At 42.1% G+C, this 20,877-nt stretch overlaps 2 protein-coding genes across 9 annotated transcripts in view; one reads left to right on the top strand and one right to left on the bottom strand.

Moving 5' to 3' along the window:
* Nucleotides 1-9,052, bottom strand: part of GDAP2 (ganglioside induced differentiation associated protein 2) — a 29,892-nt gene extending 20,840 nt beyond the window's left edge. For 3 of the 5 annotated variants that reach the window (XR_002831367.1, XR_002831368.1, XM_006097479.3), the window contains exons 1-6: nt 8,881-9,051; nt 5,133-5,366; nt 3,830-3,969; nt 3,249-3,402; nt 2,756-2,844; nt 1,403-1,479 (exon numbers count right to left, since the gene is read on the bottom strand). Coding sequence is in view for 2 of the 5 variants with exons in the window: in XM_006097479.3 (XP_006097541.1) it covers nt 1,403-1,479; nt 2,756-2,844; nt 3,249-3,402; nt 3,830-3,969; nt 5,133-5,299 (627 nt within the window). In the remaining 3 variants the exon portion in view is untranslated. Of the gene's footprint in view, nt 1-1,402; nt 1,480-2,755; nt 2,845-3,248; nt 3,403-3,829; nt 3,970-5,132; nt 5,367-8,880 lie in introns of all 5 variants that reach the window. The other 2 variants (XR_002831369.1, XM_006097480.3) reach the window with 1 other exon arrangement.
* Nucleotides 9,053-9,156: 104 nt separating this feature from the next.
* Nucleotides 9,157-20,877, top strand: part of WDR3 (WD repeat domain 3) — a 30,326-nt gene continuing 18,605 nt past the window's right edge. The window contains exons 1-8 of one of the 4 annotated variants that reach the window (XM_006097478.3): nt 9,157-9,200; nt 11,953-12,151; nt 13,123-13,332; nt 15,711-15,829; nt 17,722-17,800; nt 18,912-19,007; nt 20,385-20,498; nt 20,666-20,767. In XM_006097478.3, coding sequence (XP_006097540.1) covers nt 11,981-12,151; nt 13,123-13,332; nt 15,711-15,829; nt 17,722-17,800; nt 18,912-19,007; nt 20,385-20,498; nt 20,666-20,767 — 891 coding nt within the window. In that variant the 5' untranslated portion in view covers nt 9,157-9,200; nt 11,953-11,980. Of the gene's footprint in view, nt 9,201-9,537; nt 11,825-11,950; nt 12,152-13,122; nt 13,333-15,710; nt 15,830-17,721; nt 17,801-18,911; nt 19,008-20,384; nt 20,499-20,665; nt 20,768-20,877 lie in introns of those variants that run through there. The other 3 variants (XM_023761244.1, XM_023761246.1, XM_023761245.1) reach the window with 3 other exon arrangements.

Genomic DNA, 20,877 nt, shown 5'->3' with positions numbered 1-20,877 from the left:
TGCTTAGAAAAACAATGAATCATTCAAGAATACATGTCAGTTTTCTTATTGTTCACCTGCAATACTGCATCATCTTTCATGTATAGACACATACGAAGAGACACCATTTTTATAGCCTTTTTAAAAAACTGAGATGGAATTCACATACTATAAAATTCACCCTTTTAAAGTATTATAATTCCATGGGTTTTAGTATATTCACAAAGTTGTAGAACCATCACCATTTTCATCATCCTAAAAAGAAAACCTGAACTCATTAGCTAGGTCATCCCCATTCCTCCCTCCCTGACACTGGCAACCACTAATCCACTCTGTCTGTATGGATTTGCCTATTCTGGACATTTCATAAAAATGGAATACAGTCTGTGGGCTTTTGTGTCTGGCTTCTTTCACTTAGTGTAACATTCTCAAGGTTCACCCTCACGGTAGCCTGTATCAGTACTTCATTCCTTCTTACAGCTTCATATTCCATTGTATGTATATACACATTTGTCAACTCATCAGTCGATTACATTTGGTTGTTCCCACTTTGGGGCTGTTATGAAGAATGCTGACATAAATATTTCATGTACAGTGTTTGTGTGGACAAATATTTTCAATTTTCTCCTGTCTTTACTGTAGGTGATTAGATGTGACTTTGTAAGTTCAACTTTTTGTGGAAATGTCACTGTTTCCAAAGCAGCTGCACAATTTTAATCCTCACTCGATATGTATGAGGTTTGGATTGCTCTACAGCCTCACCAATACTTGTTATTACCTATGCAATTGCAGCCATACTAGTGAATGAAAAGTGTTTTTTATTTGCAATTTCCTAATGACAAATGTTGTGGAGCATCTTTTCATGTGCTTATTGGTCATCTGGATATCTTTTCTAAAGTAATGGCTTTTTAAAACTTCTGCCCATTTAAAAAAAAAAGACTTTTTTAAAAAGCAATTTAAGGTTCAAAACAAAACTGAGAAGGTACAGAGATTTCTCCACCAGAGTGGTATATTTGTTATAACTGATGAGCCTACAATGTCACATCTAATCACCTACGGGTCTTTCACTGATGCCCTTTACCAGGTTAAGGAAGTTACCTTCTATTCCCAGTTGGTTGAGTGCTTTTATCATGAAAGGCTGTTAGATTTTGTCTAATTCTGCATCTACTGAGAAGATCATGTGGTTTTATCTTTGATTCTATTATTAGTCTACCCACTATTCTATTACTATGGTGCATTACATTGATTGACGTTTGTATATTGAACCAACCTTACATTCCTGCGATAAATCCCATTTGGTAACCCTTTTATATGTTGCTGGATTCAGTTTGCTAATAATTTGTTAAAGATTTGTGTATCTCTATTCATAAGAGATATTGGTCTGTAAGATTTTTTAAACAATGCAACATAATTAGCAAAATACCTCTTCAAGTTCAGAGACAGCAAATACTACTTTTTCAATGGTCTCCCCATGAATCTCTAGAAATCTCCTTACAGTGCCTAAGGAAAAAAAGAAAAGAAAGATTATTCAAAAAAAAAAGAAGTTACTTACATATAAAGAAAAATCAAACTCTTCAAAGTTTTATTTTTGTAATGGATCACTGCTCATTTCATTCAGGTCTCTGCTCAATGAAAAGATAAGATCTCTGCTCCTCAAGAAGTTCAGTCTAATATAATGTATATAAATAATACTCTATCTACACAATATAAAAATTAATTATGAAATCCTTGAGCAGTAAGGATCTTAGTTTTTAAAATAGCTAATTATTAAATAAGACTATTTATTTAAGACTGAGGCCAAGCCCTTGCCCTAAATTCTATACATGCTAATATCATTGTAATTTTTTTGGTGGATATAAGACTTTTAGCTCCTCATATTTATTTTTTGTTTAATGATACATCAGATGTATTTATTAGCTTATAAAACATGTATGAAATAATTGTTAAATCCAAAAATCATAAGACAATAGATAAGAAATGTCATCCTCCAGTTAATAAATCATATATCTATATACACACAGGGAGCAGGGACCTGGTTGCAGGCACAGGATTAAGACAAGAAAGTCAATTTTTATTCTATACTAGAGGCCCAGTGCACGAATTCTTGCACGATGGGGTCTCTCGGCCTGGCTAGTGATCAGGGCCAATGGGGGCTGGCCAGCCTAGAAGGAGCCTCGGGAGGTTGGCCAGCCAGCCGGGGGAGGGACCTCAGGAGAGCTCCAGGGCCTGTCCAGCCCTCTCGCCCAGTCCCAATCAGCTGGACCACAGCAGAAAGCTAACCTATCGGTCGGAGTCTGTCCCCTGGTGGTCAGTGTGCATCATAGTGACTGGTCAAGTGGTCAACCGATCAGTGGGACACTTAGCATATTACGCTTTTATTACATAGTATATTATATAGGATAGTTTTGTATTTTTTCACAAAGATTATGTATTACTTTGGTAATAATAAAGAAATCAGTTTTTTATTAAGCTCCCACTATGAATTAGGATTCAAATACCCAAATATTGGCCATACTTCTTAGCTTGGTATCATTTTAATAAGCAAATCTTCCATTCAAATGGATAAAAATATCAACACAAGAAAGTAAATTGAGAGGTTTACACTTTATCAATACAAGCTTCCCTATAGGTGCCATGGTTGGTTAACAACTCTTCTTTAGCTATAATTATTTCATTAGTGATATAAAATTTTTAAGTCTCAATTTATGTACAGCCCCTCAACCCCATGTATGAAGTGCTAAGCCAAGTGATGCACGGCATCTCCAATATTACTTACGAAGGGCTATGTGTGTGGCATCCTCTAAAGGATAACCTCGTTTTGCAGAATTGATGACACAGAATCCAACAGAAGACATTGACTGCTCTCTGCAACCAAACAGAAAACACAAAAATTACACTACCAACATCCATAATCCACAACTAATTTTAAAATGCAGCTTAACTTCTCCTTCCCTGTCCCTTCAACAAATCTACCATAGTAGTTAACGCAATTGCAGTATTTAAGAATGATATTAACTTATTTAATTGCACCATGTGGGGGAAATATATTCCACATAAAGACTGAGTAAAATGAGAACAAGTTACATTCTCAAGTCACCCAAAGCCATTCCTGTTACTGCTAAGTTTGAGAAGACAATGGACTCTATCTTCAGGGTCCTCTGAATTATCTAAATCCCTCAAATTCTGACTCCCGTAGCTAGGCTTCCTTGTAAAACCAGGGCCTTTAACAATGTATGGCATGCTATGGCCAGGGAGCGAGAAGGCCGTACTTGGCCAGCTGAAGGACGTTCCGGTAGCAGCTGTACAGGGAGCTCTCAGCTGCCGTGCGGTAGCGGCTCTTGTACTTGGGTCCCACTGTGTGAATGATGAACCGGGCCGCCAGATGAAATCCTTTTGTCAATTTGGCTTCACCTGTCCGGCACCCTGGGAGCAATGGAGCACATACGTCATGGTGGTGTTAGAGAGAAAACTACAGAACAATGCATGACACAGAGAATAAGAACGTTGAGAAATTTCCGTTAAAAACATGGGTTAAACACATTTACCTGTTCCCAAAATGACAGTGAGCAATACAATAGGTACGAAAACAGAGACGAAAAGAATGGGAGAGAACGTGAAGCAAATTAAGCATCAAAATTTTGGAGGGTAGACAGTCAATGACCTAGAAGTAACTGATTTAGCAACCCAGGGGAACCTAACTGTGCGGAAATGGGGCAATCAATATGAAGAAAGGGGTGGTACTGAAAGGCAGTGCTGGATGCCAGACAGACTGCTTTCATTCAATTCCAGCGTCCACCATGTCCTGCCCAGGCTCTTCCTAAGCAATACATCCTTAAGAAAATCCACTCACCTTTAAGTTTCTGGAGTTCCTCCTTCAAATCAGGCCCTGCCAGCATGAAGATACTTTCTGACACAGGATTCTTATCTGTGAGGTTTTCATTGCTGGTATTCACAATGGCTGTACAGTTCAGCAATGCCACATCTCCTTTCCTGAGCAAACAATACATACAGAGCAAGTGTGGGGATGAGGAGGAGATAAGAAAGCTGGTTTCTAATTCTTTCAAAACATTCTACTCTCAGAAAGACTAATCTGGCATCCTAGATAGATATGTAAAGCAATTCCTACAAGTCTAAAACAAATAAAACCATGTTATTCCTTTGCTTCCTTTACATTTGTTTCATTATAATAAAATGCTCATAGTGCAGAAGTGGTTGGTGTAAAGAGTTTAGACACAGCAGTACTGTGTATAATACCCCAAATATGAAAACAACTAAACTGTCCATCAACTAATAAATTGATAAACTAAATGTGGTGTATCCATACAATGGGATATTATTTGGCCATAAAAAGTAATGAAGTACTGATTCAAACTACAACATGGATGAATCTTAAAAACATTACACTAAGTCGCAATTGATTCAATGTATAGTAAATGTCCAGAATAGGTAAAGCTATATAGAGAGAAAGTAGGTTAGTGGTTGCCTAGAATTGAGAGATTGTGTATGTGTGTATTTGGGGGTTGGGGGTAGAGAAAAGGGAAGAGGGTAGTGACTGCTGATGAGTACAGAACTTCGGGTCAATGAAAATGTTCTAAAATTGACAGTGGTGATGGTGATATCTGGCTCGTATAATTTAAATTGGTGAATTGTATCTCGATAAAGCTTATTATAAAAAATAATGTATTACTACTAATACATTCAACAAGATAGATGAACTTTCAAATAATTATGCTGAATGAAAGAAGTCAGACTAAAAAGTAGTAAACTCTAGAAAATGCAAACTAATCTATAGTGCCAGAATGGTCAATGGTAGCTTGGGGAATGTGGAGGCAGGGAAGGCAGGAGAGAGGGATTTCCAAGAGACACAAAAAATATTTGGTGGGGGAGATAAGTATATTCACTATCTTGATTGTGATGATGGGTTCATGGGTGTATACGTATGTCAAAATTTACCAAATTGTACACTTTAAATGTGTGCAGTTTCTTGTATGTCAATTATACCTTAATAGAGGCACATATGTCTATGCAAAGCACCATTTCAACAATGCTAGGGCTTACAAAAAAAAGTTTAGAAGAAACTCAGAAAAAAGAAATTAGGAAGAAGTTCTGAGAATGTATTATCATATCGTGATATGATTTAACCAAAGAGTTACCAAAGAATCACTTTTCCATTGATAGTCTTGTTAAAAAGAAAAGGTGATCTAATGGTGTCTGCATCGGTTGCAGTATCAGAAGCATTTAGTTCATCTTCACAAGAGTCACCCCAGCTTGGCAGTGTATCCACATCCACAAACTGGGAAGGTGCACCCAAGGGATCCATGGAATGGGAACTTCAGCTCGTCTTTTCCCAAATTCCTCAGCAACTCAATATTCACGGGAGACTGTAGCTTCAGAGAAAAAGAAACCAATGTTTTTGTTGTTGTTGTTTTTTAAATTTTAATTGATTTTCTACAGAGAGGAAGGGAGAGAGATAGAGAGTTAGAAACATCGATGAGAGAGAAACATCGATCAGCTGCCTCCTGCACACCTCCCACTGGGGATGTGCCCGCAACCAAGGTACATGCCCTTGACCAGAATCGAACCCGGGACCTTTCAGTCCGCAGGCCGACGCTCTATCCACTGAGCCAAACCAGCTAGGGCAGAAACCAATGTTTTAATAGAGAAGCACAGATACTACTTTACTTCCATTAGCGCAAATAACAAAACCCTACTGTGAAGTGCTCTAACAGTATATTGTATTATTATAGTCACTTATACAGTCCATAAAAATCAATGTACAACAACGGATTGCTAATTTTTTTCTCTCTAAATTTCTTCCAGCTTTTCTAAAATAGGAAGAGGGATTATTTAAGCACAAATTCTTTTCAGAGAATTACAGACACTAAAATAATCACAGGGACCACCAATTCTTCTTTCCAGAAACATAGGAATATTCATTCAACACTCACTGAGTGTCGGCTAATGGGGGAAGAGCTAGGTGCTGTAAGATAAGTAATACGTACAATTTAAAGAGCTCAGTCTAATGATAATGTGGCAAAATACAGAATGAGAAGCAGGGAGTTTACTTCAATCAAGCAGTAAGAGATAATAAGGTTCCTGCTCTGCACATGCCTGTCTACTCTCTCAATACCAGGATAAAACTGCTTGAGAAGATTATTTTTATTTGCTACTCTCAATACCAGGATAAAACTGCTTGAGAAGATTATTTTTTATCCACAAGTTTGTATTTAGTCCATCGAATCAGCCTTCGAAACTGGAGGCACAATTCTATTGATCTGTTCACAAGTATTCAGACTTGAACTGCACAAGCTGAACAGAGGACAAAGGGAGACTACACACACTTTCCACTTGACTAGTTCTGTAAGAGAATGCAGTATCCTCAATTCTCTCTCACAACATCTTGATCGCCTTCCCCTCAGTCTGCCTATTCCCAAAACATTTCCCTACCCCATTTCTCCTTCGGAAATGGAAACTCTTTTCACTGCTGAACTTTTAAAAAGTAATCTGTTTTGCAGCTCTGCTTCCTATTCTTCCATTTATGCAACGTACTGCAGTTTTGTTTCCACCTCTCTAACAATGCTAAAGCTGCCCTTTCAAAGTCAACAATAACTCCCCAAACGTGGAATCTAAGAGCTAACCAACTTTTAGCTGCATTTACTATTGATTATTTCCTTCCTGAAACGATATTATCTTCTTTGACAGCACACACTCCGGGTTCTCCTTTATCTCCAACCTCATCTTGTTAGACCTTCTTCCCAGATCTTAAGTCATTGTGACCCACAAGATACTGGATGTTAAATGAGTAGTAAGCAACAGTCAGAGCACTATTTGTAGGGCAGAGTTGCATGGCATTTAACAAAGGGGAAGTTCTTTTTCAGCTCCATCTCTAAACAGAAATTTACTTTCTAACCAAAAAGAAATTTAAATCTCCTCCTCCCCAGCGATGCAAAAGGAGCCCCAAAGCCAAGCAAGGCAGGAAAGTCTGATTCCTTATCCTTAAGGAACAATAATTTTTAACATTCTTGGGGTCACAGGCCCCTTTGAAAATCACATGAGTAATAAAGACCCTTTCATCACCCAAAATGTGAGCACATAAGCTCATACTTCCAAATAAATTTGAGAGGGTTCTCAGACTCAGATTAAGAATCCTAGTGATGGAAAGAATGCAATCAGAGGGCTCAGGTAAAGAGAGAGGATGGGTTCAATCCCCGGTCAGTGCATATACAAGAATCAACCAAGGAATGCATAAGTAAATGGAACAACAAAATTGATGTCTCTCTTTCTCCTACTTCCTCTCTATTAAAAACATCAATAATAAAAAAAAAAGACAATAGAATTAAGCAGAACACCTTGGATCACTGTCTCAAAACAACCTGATTGTTGTCTGGATAAAAAGAAAACTATCATTTTCCATTTATATCTGTGTAGTACTTATTCTTCAAAATGCTTACACTGATTAGATAGGCCTAGATAAAATTACAAAGAGAGCTGGTCCTTGCTTTTGATCGCCCTTTAAAAAAATGTTTTTATTGATTTCAGAGAGAGGAAGGGAGAGGGAGCGATAGAAACATGGATGAGAGGGAAACATCAACTGGCTGCCTCCTGAACGCTCTCTACTGGGACGGAGCCCCCACCCCTGCATGGCATGTGCCCCAACCGCGTGGGGACCATGCTCAACCAACTGAGCCACACCAGCTGCACTTGACCTCCCATTTCGACCAGTTCATTTTCACTGTCTTTGCATAAATTACAGGTTTACCATTCTTTACGTCTTTGTATTTCAATATTTATTCGGGGTACATTAGATATTTGTGCACACTACCTTTATCCCAACATCAAATCCATTATATTTAAGTCATTCTATGCAAATGGAAAGAATGACGTTTCTTTTTTCAAAATTACTTAGATGGAAAAACAAACAAGCAGTCAAATATGTCAACAATAAATAGAGTATAACAAACATATTGCTAAACTGTGTCAAGGGCACAGGTCCAATTCAACATCATCATTCAAAAACACCCAAAGCACATACTGTAAGGGTGAGTTAGCAGTACCACATTAAAAGAACTTTACTATCTTCAATTATAAGTATTAATACTTTGAGCACTTTTAAATCTAAATAAGAAACTAGGGTTCTACTCTTGGATAGTGTATGTATTGGGAACTTTATAAGATGCATAACCTTAGCACTCAGTCACAGCTGCTCTTACACTAAGTTTTATTAAATCTGAGATTAGTCATCTACAGTTTACACAGGTGTACAACAGCCTTCTTAGCATCAGATCATCCAAGGGGTGTGATCTAGGTAGTAGGTAGCCTACTCCGTTTTCTACGGAAGCACAGGTTAGCTTTCCTTTTCCACAGCTATAGACACCAGGACTCATTTCTGAACTTTTCTGTGCCGCCCAACTATACAGGCGAACAGAACTGCAAGAGCACCTAAGCCTCAGTTACCCAGCGAGGGGGCGTCAGCTCGGGTCACTTCCTCCTCCAGCGGCCAGGGAGCGGAAACACAAAGCCGGACCAATGTCACTCCAGGGGCTGCCGGGATCCAGACAATTCGGCACGGGACGCCCAGTCCACAGGGGCAACATACAGATCCCACTCCGGGACTACAACCCGCAGGGCTCCCGCGCCCCATTTCTCCGCACCCAGGGCACGCGCCTCCCCCGTGACCACAGCATCACGATCCCTGTGCCCGGGTCTGCCTACCTTCTCTCCTCCCGGAAAAGCCGTCCAGGACGGCGCATCGGGAAAGAGGAACCCAGCAGCGGGGAAGGATCATTCTTCCAGAGAAGCCACAGAACTGACCCTCTGCCCGCACACCAGCCGGGGTGAGTCCAGTGCGCCCCCGGCCCGCTCCGCCCCGCCTCCCCTCCCGGCCTCGGCCCCGCCGCTCACCTCACTCCCGCGGTCCCATCCGGGCGGCAGGCGGGGCGGGTTGAACTCCTCATAGGAAGCCGCCGATCGGCACCCCGGACCACTCTTCCAGGAGCTGGAAGGGTAAGGCGATCCAAGTCCCTGGAAGCCGGAGTGACCAGCTGCAGAAGCTCTGGGCTGCGAAACACCGACTTCCGTTCCCGGCCGGTGCTCACCAATCAGAGCCCGTCTCTTACGTCATTTCCGCCTATCGAGGCCTAGGAAACGCCGGCTGGAAGAGAGTGGGGGGGAGGACCGGAAGGGGCGGGTCCCGAGCAGCCCGGCGCCTCGTGGAGGCTGAGGTGAGGACTCGGGGTGCTCCGCTCCTCGACTTTGTTTCCTGGCTGAGGCCTTCGTGGTTGTCACTAGCAGACGAGGCGAGGGGGAGTTGGGGTCGGTCGCTGGGGTGGAGGGGCACCTGGGCGGTGGTAGCGGAGGCCGCGCGCGGGCGCCCGGGGTCGGCGGGTGCACAGGCTCGCCCGAGGACGCTCCGGCGGCGTCCGGTGTGCGAATTCCTCTCACCCTCTCCAGACTGAAGGCTCGGCTTAGGTAGGGGCGTCCCGCCCCTCAGTGGAAGCAACATGTTTGGGGCGCGGGGGGGCTGTGGCTCAGGGCGCAGGGGCGGTGGGGGTGCCGAGGCAGGTGAGGCCGTGAGCCCAGTGATGATGCCTCGTGTGGAGGACGGTAAAGCCGGAGGCTGCGGACAAGGCCGTGAGAAGTGGACTGGCCCCGACGGGAGCGGGCCTCGGAGGAAATGGCCGATTAAAACAGGCAGAGGGAGCGTGCTTGTTGTCGGTGACAGGGACAACGTGAAGGCCAGGTGGCAGGACGCGGAGGGAAGCCGAACTGCCCGACCTGAGAGGTTCTGTGAGGCATGAGGAGGGGCCGAGAGGAGGAGTCTTGGGAACTGCACACCGTTTAGCCCTTTCGAGGGCTTTGGGTTCAGGGCAACGCACGTGAAAAGATGAGGCTGGTAGCGTTACGACTTTTAAGTGAAGAGCCGGCGGCAGTGCTAGATGGGAAGCTGGTGCCGGAACTCAGTGATAAAAAGCCGGAAGTGGTGGGGGGAGAGGAAAAGGCCCTCCTCGGGGAGACAGGTGGGAGTTCCCGACCCGCGAGGAGCGTCGTGGGCCAGAGGAATGCTGGCGTGAGCCTGGGCCGGGTCTGGCTTTGGGCTGTTTCCCGTCGCCGCCTGGTTTCCTGGTCTGTAAAATTGGAATAACAGCAGTACCTACCGTGGAAGGTTATGGTGAAGAATTTTTTTTATATCGATATTTACAAAATGCGAGGTGCTGTAAGTGTTTTACAAAGATGAACCCACTTAAGGGACTCCATGGCTGCAGGTGACTACACAGTTGTATACGGTTTTCGGTTATGTACGTATATTCGTCAACACACACAGGTAGTCCCGACTCGGGATTTTTCTACTCGGTAGTGGGAAAGGGGGTGTGCATGCCATGCAAACTGTACTGTGAATTTTGATCTTCTCCCGGACCAGCTCTGTGCCGTAGGATTCCATGCTTTTCGTGAGCTGGGCAGTGAGCCCCGCTCCCAGGCCGCCGCGCGATCCCGAGAGTGAACAGCCGATACTCTACACATGTGGTCATGTTAGAGGGCGGTGCCCACCTGGAGGCTGAGCTGTGCTGCTCTGCAGGTTGGGTGTATTAAAGGCGGTTCGATGTGCAGGAATACAAGGGGCTTATTGGGAAGCCCCCCGCCCATCGTAAGTCCTGAAGCTGCTATAGTAAGCACGTGTTGGCCGCTATAATATTTTTTATTAATGAGCCAAAGGTTACTACAAGGTTTTGAGCCTGAATGGCGAGGAGGTTTGTGTGTCTTAAAGTCAGAAAAAACAACAACAGAGGTTCAGGAAGCAAAGTAGGTTTGTTTTTCGACGTGTTAAACGTGATGCTGCAAGGTGTTCCAATGGGGGTGTCTAATCAGTATTGAGGGATGTGGACAGGACTGGTAATAGAGATGAGTAGTCCCGTGGCGGAGGCAGTCTCTATGACGTCTCCAAGGAAAGTACTGTGGGAAGAATCGGGAGATGGCCAAGGACCATCACGAGGAACAACTACAGTTAGGGAATCAGATGAATTGGGGAAGTGTTGATAGATGGCGTAGGTTAAGGGCATTATCACCACGTGAATGTTATCTTCCCTTGATTTTTAACTGGTTTTACGGTGGTTACTTTGCTAAGAAAAATGGGGCCAGTGAGTGGTTCCTGTGTTTTTTAAGTTGCGTGGGTGTTTGGGGGCTGGCTTTTCACTTTACCATGTCAAGCGCATGTGGGCTTGGCTTGTTACTTCCTTCACGTGTTGTCTCTTTTATCCATAACCAGTGTTTTCAGTGAATTTGACTTAGTGTGGGAACTATGACATCTTTCAAAAACTGCCAAGTTGCTGTGCCATTTTCTGTGCCAAGGGGAGGGGGCTACCCTGACTGTACTAGAACAGTAGATCTCAAACCGAGGACCACAGCAGCACTGGGGAACTTGTTAGAAATGGACAGTCTTGGGCCCCTCCCCAGACCTACTGAGTCAGAAATGGGCCTTGGGGAGGGGAGGTGGCTCGGGTCCCTGCAATCAGTTCTCCTGAGCCCCAGGTGAGCTGGGTACTTACAGCGATTGAGAATCACTGTGCTAGAAGGTGAGTGCTGCGAGGTCAGGGAGTTTGTTGACCTGTATCTAGCATCTACAGCAGTACCTGCCTAGTTAGTTAGTTTACAATAAATGTTCGTTGATAAATATTTTCAATCTCAGGCTCTCAGTCTCGGTGTAAAAACGTAAGAGGGTGATTAAATGGACAGAAGCTAATTTAGTGACATTGAGGCCATAGATCAGATATCTGTGAGAGGGGCATGACAATGTGAGCAGTTTGCAACTTGATGAATGAGGGATGACATGTTGAATCATGGATGAGTAAAATAAGATGTCCAGATATTTTATGTCATGAATTATTGTATAAGTTAACCACATGATAAACAGTTGGTGTTTGCTAGCCTAGTAGAACCAACGTACCCAAAGGACTGAGTTTTCTTTGTTTGCCTGTGCAGCTGCCTCACCCGTGGTTTCAGAGCTAACATGGGGCTCACCAAGCAGTACCTTCGCTATGTTGCCAGTGCAGTCTTTGGCCTCATTGGCAGCCAGAAAGGCAATATTGTCTTTGTGACACTTCGTGGGGAAAAAGGCCGCTACGTGGCAGTACCAGCCTGTGAGCATGTTTTCATCTGGGACTTGAGAAAAGGAGAGAAGGTAAGCCAGAAACCTCCTGGGTCCGTGTTGACATGTGGGTGTTTGAGGATGGAGAGGCAGAAGCACGAGAGCTCCCATTTCATGCCCAGATTTTGTATGTGTGTGTCCCTGGAAGGGAAATCTTTTTTCTTTGGTTCTAGATAGCCGGGTATCAGGTTCTAGTGTGTTCTATACTAACCTCTGCAAACCACCACCAAAGAGGAGCGTACCTCTTAGGAATCTATGTTTAGTGATACTTACAGTTAATTATTTGTAATCATTATTCCTTCCATGTGTGTGTTTCTCTGCTTTGCCACTTATCTATCTGTCAGGTTCTTCTACTTGCCCTCACAGCCAGTTATAAAATTGAGGCATTTAAAAGAAATAGTTCTCTGCTGTGTTGACTGAATCTCTTTCTTACTTATTCAGATGACGCTCAGGTTGTTAAACTAGGCTTTGAGACTTTGTGTAACTCTAAACGCATAAGCCTACCACTTCTACCAAACTAAATACAGGCCTTTTGACTTGTCCACTCACTGTGTGACTTCCAAGAAGTTAATACTTGGATACTTGTTGCTGGGCAGGGTCCCTTGGGGGTAAACCACGATAGCACTCTGGTGCCACATAGGTTGGTTTCTTATAAGATGGGGCTGTGTTAAGCCAAGGATGTGCTCACAACCCTTTATGGAAAACCACTTCATGACATAGGATAAGAACTTAGTAATTCATGCTATTGCCTAGGAAATTTCTGCATGTATTATGCTAATGTAGAGCTTTGGAAAAAATAATTTTGCCTTTTCTTGAATGTTTCATTGCCCAGTACTAATAATTCCTATATTAAAGAAGTTGAGATGGATTCCAGTGTCATTATTATTTGTAAGACTGATTTGGAGTTTCTGGTGCTCTTAATTTTATGGTGCTTGATTATTCCCACTCTTCCCTTGATGACATGCTTAACTCCTCTACTTTTATTTTTACTGTTATGATTTCAGATCCTTATCCTTCAGGGGCTTAAACAAGAAGTCACTTGCTTGTGCCCCTCCCCAGATGGGCTGCACTTAGCTGTTGGTTATGAGGATGGGTCTATTCGAATCTTCAGTCTCCTGAGTGGGGAAGGAAATGTAACCTTCAATGGACACAAAGCAGCCATCACTTCCTTGAAGTATGATCAGCTGGGAGGCAGGCTGGCATCTGGGTCCAAGGTGAGACCTTGAATCAGTGCCCAGACTTTGATCTAGTAAAGGACTAATCTATGCTTAAGCAGGATGTGCACAAAAATTGTTGAACAATGGGCACATTGGGTACACAACAGTGTAGATGGTAGAAACAGCAAGAAGGATGGGTCTGAATGGGGAGGTTCATTTTGTTTTCTGTCATAGTCTCTGATTAGAGCCAATTAGCTCTAGGAACAAGATGAGTGTGCCCCTGGTAACTGCTATATAACATCATTGTGGAAGTGCTGCCCAAATAGTACACAAGGGCAGAGACAAAATGATCATTCTTTGCCATTGAGTTTAGTAAAATTGGTAGCTTTCCTATGTCTCAAAGTTAGAAAATGTAATGTAAAAGATTCCATTTACAATGGTTTATTAAGTAACAGACAGAAAAATACTATGAAACTTGACTAAAGAAAGTAACAAAATTTGAATAGACACACAAACCATGTACTTGAATATAAAGACAAAGTATTGAAAAGATGCTAGTGTTTTCTAACTAGAATAGTAAAAGCAATTTAAATAAATATCCCAATGGGTTTTGTTGTTGTTAGAACGTGATCAAATAATTTAAAAGCATCTATGGAAAAACAAATGAATCATAAACCCTAGGATTTTGGGAAAGAAGACTAATAAAAGAGGGTTTCAGTTTTACGGGTTTCTTTTTTTTTTTTTTTTTTTCAGGATTAGATTTTTTAAAGGAGGTTTTAGATATTAAAATGCACTATGAAGTCATGATTGAAAACATACTAATCTCGTATCAATACAAAATAGGTAATTATTACAACTTAATGAAAGTTCCAGAAACAAATCTTTCTTATTCCTAATGAGTATATTTTGGAGATGATATTTCTGATGAGTAGAAAATGGTACTTAGACAATTGGCTAACGGGGGGGGGGGGCGTTAGTTAAAGCTTTACCTCATGCCATAATATTAAAGAGTGATTGATATTTCAAGAAAACTGCAAGATAGTGTAAGTAAATAGGTACCTGGTGCCAAGTGGAAAAAGATTTCAAACATATCAGCAAAGAAACTATAAAAGAAAAAAGATCAATAGATTTGAATACTGAAATTTAAAACATTTGTACTTTTAATACTATATAGGAAAGCTGTTTACAAGTAAACCTTAAGAATTCTCATCACAGGGAGAAAATATTTTTCCTTTTTTTTCTTTTTTTGGGTATATATATGAGAAGGTAGATGTTAGCTCAACCTATTGTGGTAATCATTTCACAATATGTGTACATCAAATCATTTTGCTGTACATCTGAAACTTACACAGTGATGTATAGCAGTTTGTTCTCAATAAAATGGGGGGAAAGCATGTAATATTTTCTATATTGGAAGAAAGCTTTAATATCATTTGTCTCTTAACAATAAAGTGAAAATAAGACCCAAAAAGGTAGACAAAAGACAGGACTCGGTTCGAGAGAGGTACAGATGGTCAGTAATCACCATAGACCGTGTACAGAACTTCTCATTGGTATTCAGAAAATACAAGGCAAATAAATATTGAGACAGCATTTTTTAAAATATATTTTTATGATTTCAGAGAGGAAGGGAGAGGGAGAGAGATAGAAACATCAATGATGAGAGAGAATCATTGATCAGCTGCCTCCTGCACGTCCTCCAGTGGGGATCGAGCCCGCAACCTGGGCATGTGCCCTTGACCAGGATTGAACCCAGGACCCTTCAGTCCACAAGCCAACACTATCCACTGAGCCAAACCAGCTAGAGCAAGGCAGCATTTATAGCGTGTGAAATAGGCAGTGGTTTTTGAGAAGCTGATAGTGCCCAGAGCTGAGCGGATGAGGAAATGGGTCTTGTGGTACTACCTCTGCTGGACACAGAGATTGGTGCACCCTTTTTGGAGAGTACCTTGATGATCTGAGTTGCAAACCTGAAAAATAGGGATACTTTTTAACCCAAGACTTTCCCTTCATAGTATTTATCCTGATCAGAGATATATACAAAGATATATAAGAATGTTCATTTCCACATATTTGTAATGGTAGAATATTGGACACTACCTAAATGGCTAAAATAGAAAAAAAAAATTTTAAATAAATTATTGTATATCCTTAGGATTAAGAGACCATTAAAAAAATGAGAGCAGTCTGGAAAGACATGGAAAAATGGAAATGCATTAAGTGAAAAAAGGGGAGGGTTTTCTAATGAATAGCATGGTGTTAGTTTAATAGGAAATTATCAACCTGGATATATACATCAAGACTGGAAGAACATAAAACAAAGTGTCTGTGGTGATTATAAGGAATATATAATAAAAATTTGTAATAAAAATGTTACATCCTATTGTTAGCCCTTTATATGATAAAGAAGGTTCTATATTATTTGATCCCTTTAGGACACAGATATTATTGTGTGGGACGTGATCAATGAAAGTGGCCTCTACCGTCTAAAGGGGCACAAGGACGCCATCACACAAGCATTGTTCCTACGAGAAAAGAACCTGCTAGTCAGTAGGTAAAGAAACAAGTTTCGCTTCCAGTTCTCTAGCTGAAGGGTTTTAAAGAGGGAATTTGCTCCATTCCTTACTCATTTCTCCACCCTACACTCAAGCTCATGTTCTAGTATTTAAATTCTATTTTCTGATACCTACTTTTCCATGTTACTCATTTCTCCACCCTACACTCAAGCTCATGTTCTAGTATTTAAATTCTATTTTCTGATACCTACTTTTCCATGTTCCTTCACCTCTTGATGTGCCTTCTATAGAATGAGCTGTCCACTTTCTGGATCCCCAGAAAGTAGGAAATCACAATATGGGGCAGTGGGCAGAGGTGAATACTAAGTATTTGGTTTAGCCCAGTGGTCGCCAATCTTTCGGACCACCAGTTGGCGACCGCTGCTCCAAAGGTTTCCTTAAACCAGTGGTCGCCAACCTTTCGGAGCTCATGGACCACCACTGATCCACGGACCACCGGTTGGCGACCGCTTGTTTAGCCTGTCGAGAAGAGACGTGCTCTGTATTTAGGCCTTCTGACATCTACTAGGTTGAACCATTTGAAATTTTCATTTATGTAGATCAAAAATGATTGGTCAGATATCAGCAATTGCATAGGGTTAACCTAATGTAACAATTATCATTCCTGAGGAATGGCTACCCAGGAAAGTGCGGTCCTGAGGTTTGCCAGGCAGTAGCCAAAAGAGCCATAGGAATGACTCGGGAACTTGAGAAGAAACATGCGTGCTATGCCAGTGGTGGGCTGTTCCTGTGGGGAGAGTGGAACACCATTGTGTCCTGTTCCAATAATAGATTCTGTGAGTAGGAATGACTGCAGATCTACTGGAATATGCACATTATAGTTTAGGGAAAATAATGGAGGTGGGGTTTTGTAGGAAAAACTTTATAAATGGATTTTTGTTTTGTTTTTCCCCACTTTGGTCATGAAAGGGGATTTAATTAGATTTCTATTAGTGAGGGAGCAGGGCAGAGTAGAGCCCATTGGCAGGGAATTTTAGAGCCAGATGATGGGAGGTTTTGAGAAGGGTGCTGATGAAGAACCTGATTTTGAGTCTGGTGTGAACTTAGGAAATTGAGATTATCGGACAGAAGTGTATTGGATGTGACAAGGGAACAGGAATGGGCAGAGCAACCAGACCAAGAGCTGTTAAAATAATTCAGGCAGTAGGCCTTAAATACAGAAATGGATTGGAAGGAATCAAGGCTTATCGACTTCACCGAGGCAGCACTTTCTTTGACAGAAAAATGACATGGGAGCCTAGGGAGCAGGGAGAGCTAAGAAGTTTCTCTTGGACAATGTGCGAGAATGTTCCTGCTGTGATGATAAACATGATGGGCTTACAGATGAAACCTATTACTGATTTTAGAGAGAGAGAAACATCAATCGGTTGCCTCCCCCACATGCCCTGACCGGGAATCGAACCCGACACCTTTCAGTGCGTGAGACGATGCACCAACCAATTGAGCCATACCATACCTAAAAATATTCACATGGAGAGCTCAGGTTCTTTTTTTTTTTTTTTTAATGTATTTTATTGATTTTTTACAGAGAGGAAGGGAGAGAGATAGAGAGTTAGAAACATCGATGAGAGAGAAACATCGATCAGCTGCCTCTTGCACATCTCCTACTGGGGATGTGCCCACAACCCAGGTACATGCCCTTGACCGGAATCGAACCTGGGACCTTTCAGTCCGCAGGCCGACGCTCTATCCACTGAGCCAAACCGGTTTTGGCAAGCTCAGGTTCTTTACTTTCTAAAAGAAAGTTGGGGAGAGTAGCAGCGGTAGACATTGCTGTACCTTACCTGTTTAAGGCTACAAGTGAGACCTTGGTCTCCCTGTTAGTTTCAAGGTTCTTCCTAATAATGCTTTTTCCTGTTTCTCCTTTTAGTGGGAAAGATACCGTGGTGAAATGGTGGGACCTTGATACCCAGCACTGCTTCAAAACGATGGTTGGCCACCGAACTGAGGTACATGTGGGCTCCCAGGCCCAGGGGAAGAATTCGGGGCAACAGGAAAGGCTGGTGTTCTCCCCCAGTCCTTTCATGGCTCTTGGCTTTCAGCAGCAGTAATCGTCCAGTGCTACCAGAGAGACAGTGTCAGTGTGGTTGGGGAGGTGCCAGCCATCAGCAGATACTGGCATTTACTTAAAATTGGCTTTGGATACGTTTTAACCCATGAATATGAGTTTCATCTTTTTTTTCTTAATCTTCGCCCAAGGATATGTTTTTATTGCTTTTTAGAGAGAGAGGAAGAAAGAGAGAGAGAGAGAGAGAGAGAGAGAGAGAGAGAGAGAGAGAGAGAGAGATAGATCTGAGTTGCTCCCGTACATGCCCTGCCTGGGGAACGAACCCGCAACCTAGATATGTGCCCTAATGGGGAATCAAACCTGCAACCCTTCGGTGCAACCAACTGAGCCACCTGGCCAGGTCTAAATTCGTCACTTTTAAATAGTAAGTGTCCACCTTTCTGATTGTAGGGAGGCTAATGACACTGTGTGTACAGTACCTGGCCCGGTGACATATGAATAGCAAATTGTAGTCATTATAAAAGTTACCTGAACTTAGATCTCTTCTGTAGAGATCAGGAAATACTTCACATTTTTGCATCCTACTCTGTTCAAACCAGGCTTTCAAAAGCATATACCTGGAGTAAATGAGGAAAAGCGAGTTAGATGTCTGGTTATTGATTTGCAATAGTACTGCTATTTTTATTGGTTAGTTCTTGGGTATTTGAGGCTGAATATTATGCAGCAGATATGAATGGAGCTCCTTTTATTTGTGAGGCAAGGAAGTATCAGACTTAAAAATCTTCATTTGAGTGGACTCTTGTTAGGATTTATGTTGAACACTTCTCTAATTTTAAAGATAGCAAATTGCAAAGAAAAGTCAAGTTATCAGACAATTGTGCCATGGGCCATTTTTTCTTTCTAACAGTGGAATTTCTCACAATCCATGTTGATAGAATTACCTTAATATTGGACTTTGCAAATGCACTACAGTGTACTAAAGCTTTTGGAGTGTCACATCATACATCCTTGGGTCTTAAAAGTTGTATTATTGGAATCTCTTTATACTCTAGGTGTGGGGGTTGGTTCTGGTGTCAGAAGAAAAGCGACTCATCACGGGGGCTTCGGACAGTGAGCTGAGGGCCTGGGACATAGCCTATCTGCAAGAGGTAATTCCTTTTTCTGATTATGTGCCTGTCGTGTTTCACCGGCTTTAGGGGCTCATTGACTTTAAAAAATTGGATGTAATTACTGAGTGCTTCACACAGCGTCACGTAGTTCTAAAGGAATGCTATCACATTGATAACCTGCAACTTCTAAACAAGTTTTTCTTCATTCTGTGCTCCATTGCCCTCATGGGTTCAGGCTTGGAAGGATAGCTTTAGGCGTCTAGCTTCTGGTCATGCTAATGTTTTAATTTGTGGGATTCTTAGCCTAATATTCCTGGACCTTCAGTGTCCATGGATGGACTTGAGAATATCAGTGACTCTTTCCCCTAAAACAAAAGTCTGTAAAGTTTGTGTGTTTCTAAATACGTATATTCTGAGATCTATAACTTTTTTTCAGATCCTCAGAGATTTTGTGAGGAAAAGATTCTGGAACTTAGGTTTACTGGTAGCTGGAGTTCAGTGTGTGTTGTGTCCAGCAGCCACTTCGATAGGTTCTACATTAGTAGGCGAGGGCTTAGCTTTTCTTTATTTAAGGGGGAAGTATAACCTCTCTTGCAATTCTTAATGCCATTTTGAATCTTTCCCTCTAGAACAGCGGTTCTCAACCTGTGGGTCGTGACCCCTTTGGCAGTCGAACGACCCTTTCACAGGGGTCACCTAAGACCATCTTGCATATCAGATATTTACATTATGATTCGTAACAGTAGCAACATTATAGTTATGAAGTAGCAATGAAAATAATTTTATGGCTGGGTCACAACATGAGGAACTGTATTTAAAGGGCCAGAAAGTAAGAACCACTGCTCTAGTATATGGTAGATCTTTTACCTAAGAACACTGTTCTCAACCTTAAGAACATAGTTCTCAACCTTCCTAATGCCGAGACCCTTTAGTACAGTTCCTCATGTTGTGGTGACCCCCAATTTCATTGTTACAAATTGAACATAATTAAAGCATAGTGATTAATCACAAAAACAATATGTAATTGCTTATGTGTTTTCCAATGGTCTTAGGCGACCCCTGTGAAAGAGTTGTTCGACCCCCAAAGGGGTCGCGACCCACAGGTTGAGAACCACTGACCTAAGAAGGTTTTAAGGTTAGTGAAGAGTCAATCATCATTTTGTCACCTTGTTACTAAATAATAGTTCTTATACTCTGGAAGTTACTGGAGATAGGATAGCCAACAATGTTTTGTATGCATTTGTTATAGTCAGTCTTTAATATATCCTGGTAAATGTCCTGCCACTGAAGAGGTTTGATCAGAGAGATCACTGAGTGGAGGGTACTAGTGGCCATCAGGACAGGTTCCTAGGTCATTAGGGTTAAGAGTCATTTCCTAGAACATATTATTTCATAGTTTCCATTTTTGTAAAACAGATTAAAGATCTAGAAGAACCAGAGCCCAAGAAAATCAAGGGGTCGTCCCCTGGAATACAGGACACACATGAAGCAGAGGATGGTGCCCTCGAGGTGGACGAGGCTCCTGAGGATGTAAGGCATTTCTGTTTCTGGTCTCTGATTGAGCTGAGTGGTGGGGAAAGTGAAAATTGTTATTGAATTTATAATTCTTGGCATTGTTTTAGGGAATGTCTTTGTTATCTGCGTTTCTTAGTCGTCTTTTCAGAGGTTAACCTTCCTCTTCCCTGTTGCTCCTGCAGCGCATCCTTACCTGCAGAAAAGCTGGTTCCATCCTGCGGGAAGGAAGGGACAGAGTCGTGAACCTCTCGACCGACAGGACAGGCAGGATGCTTGCTTGCCATGTGAGTTCCAGTCGCAGGAGGAAGTCACAAGGACTAGGCGTTCCTTTCAGAGACCTGTTCTTTCATAGTCTGTGTGAAGATGAGTTTTCCTTTGGTCATGCTAAAAGTCA

This window comes from Myotis lucifugus, unplaced genomic scaffold (genome assembly GCF_000147115.1).
Source record: "Myotis lucifugus unplaced genomic scaffold, Myoluc2.0 scaffold_203, whole genome shotgun sequence".
NCBI classification, from domain to species: Eukaryota; Metazoa; Chordata; class Mammalia; order Chiroptera; family Vespertilionidae; genus Myotis; species Myotis lucifugus.
This window is presented reverse-complemented; position numbering and strand designations above follow the sequence as displayed.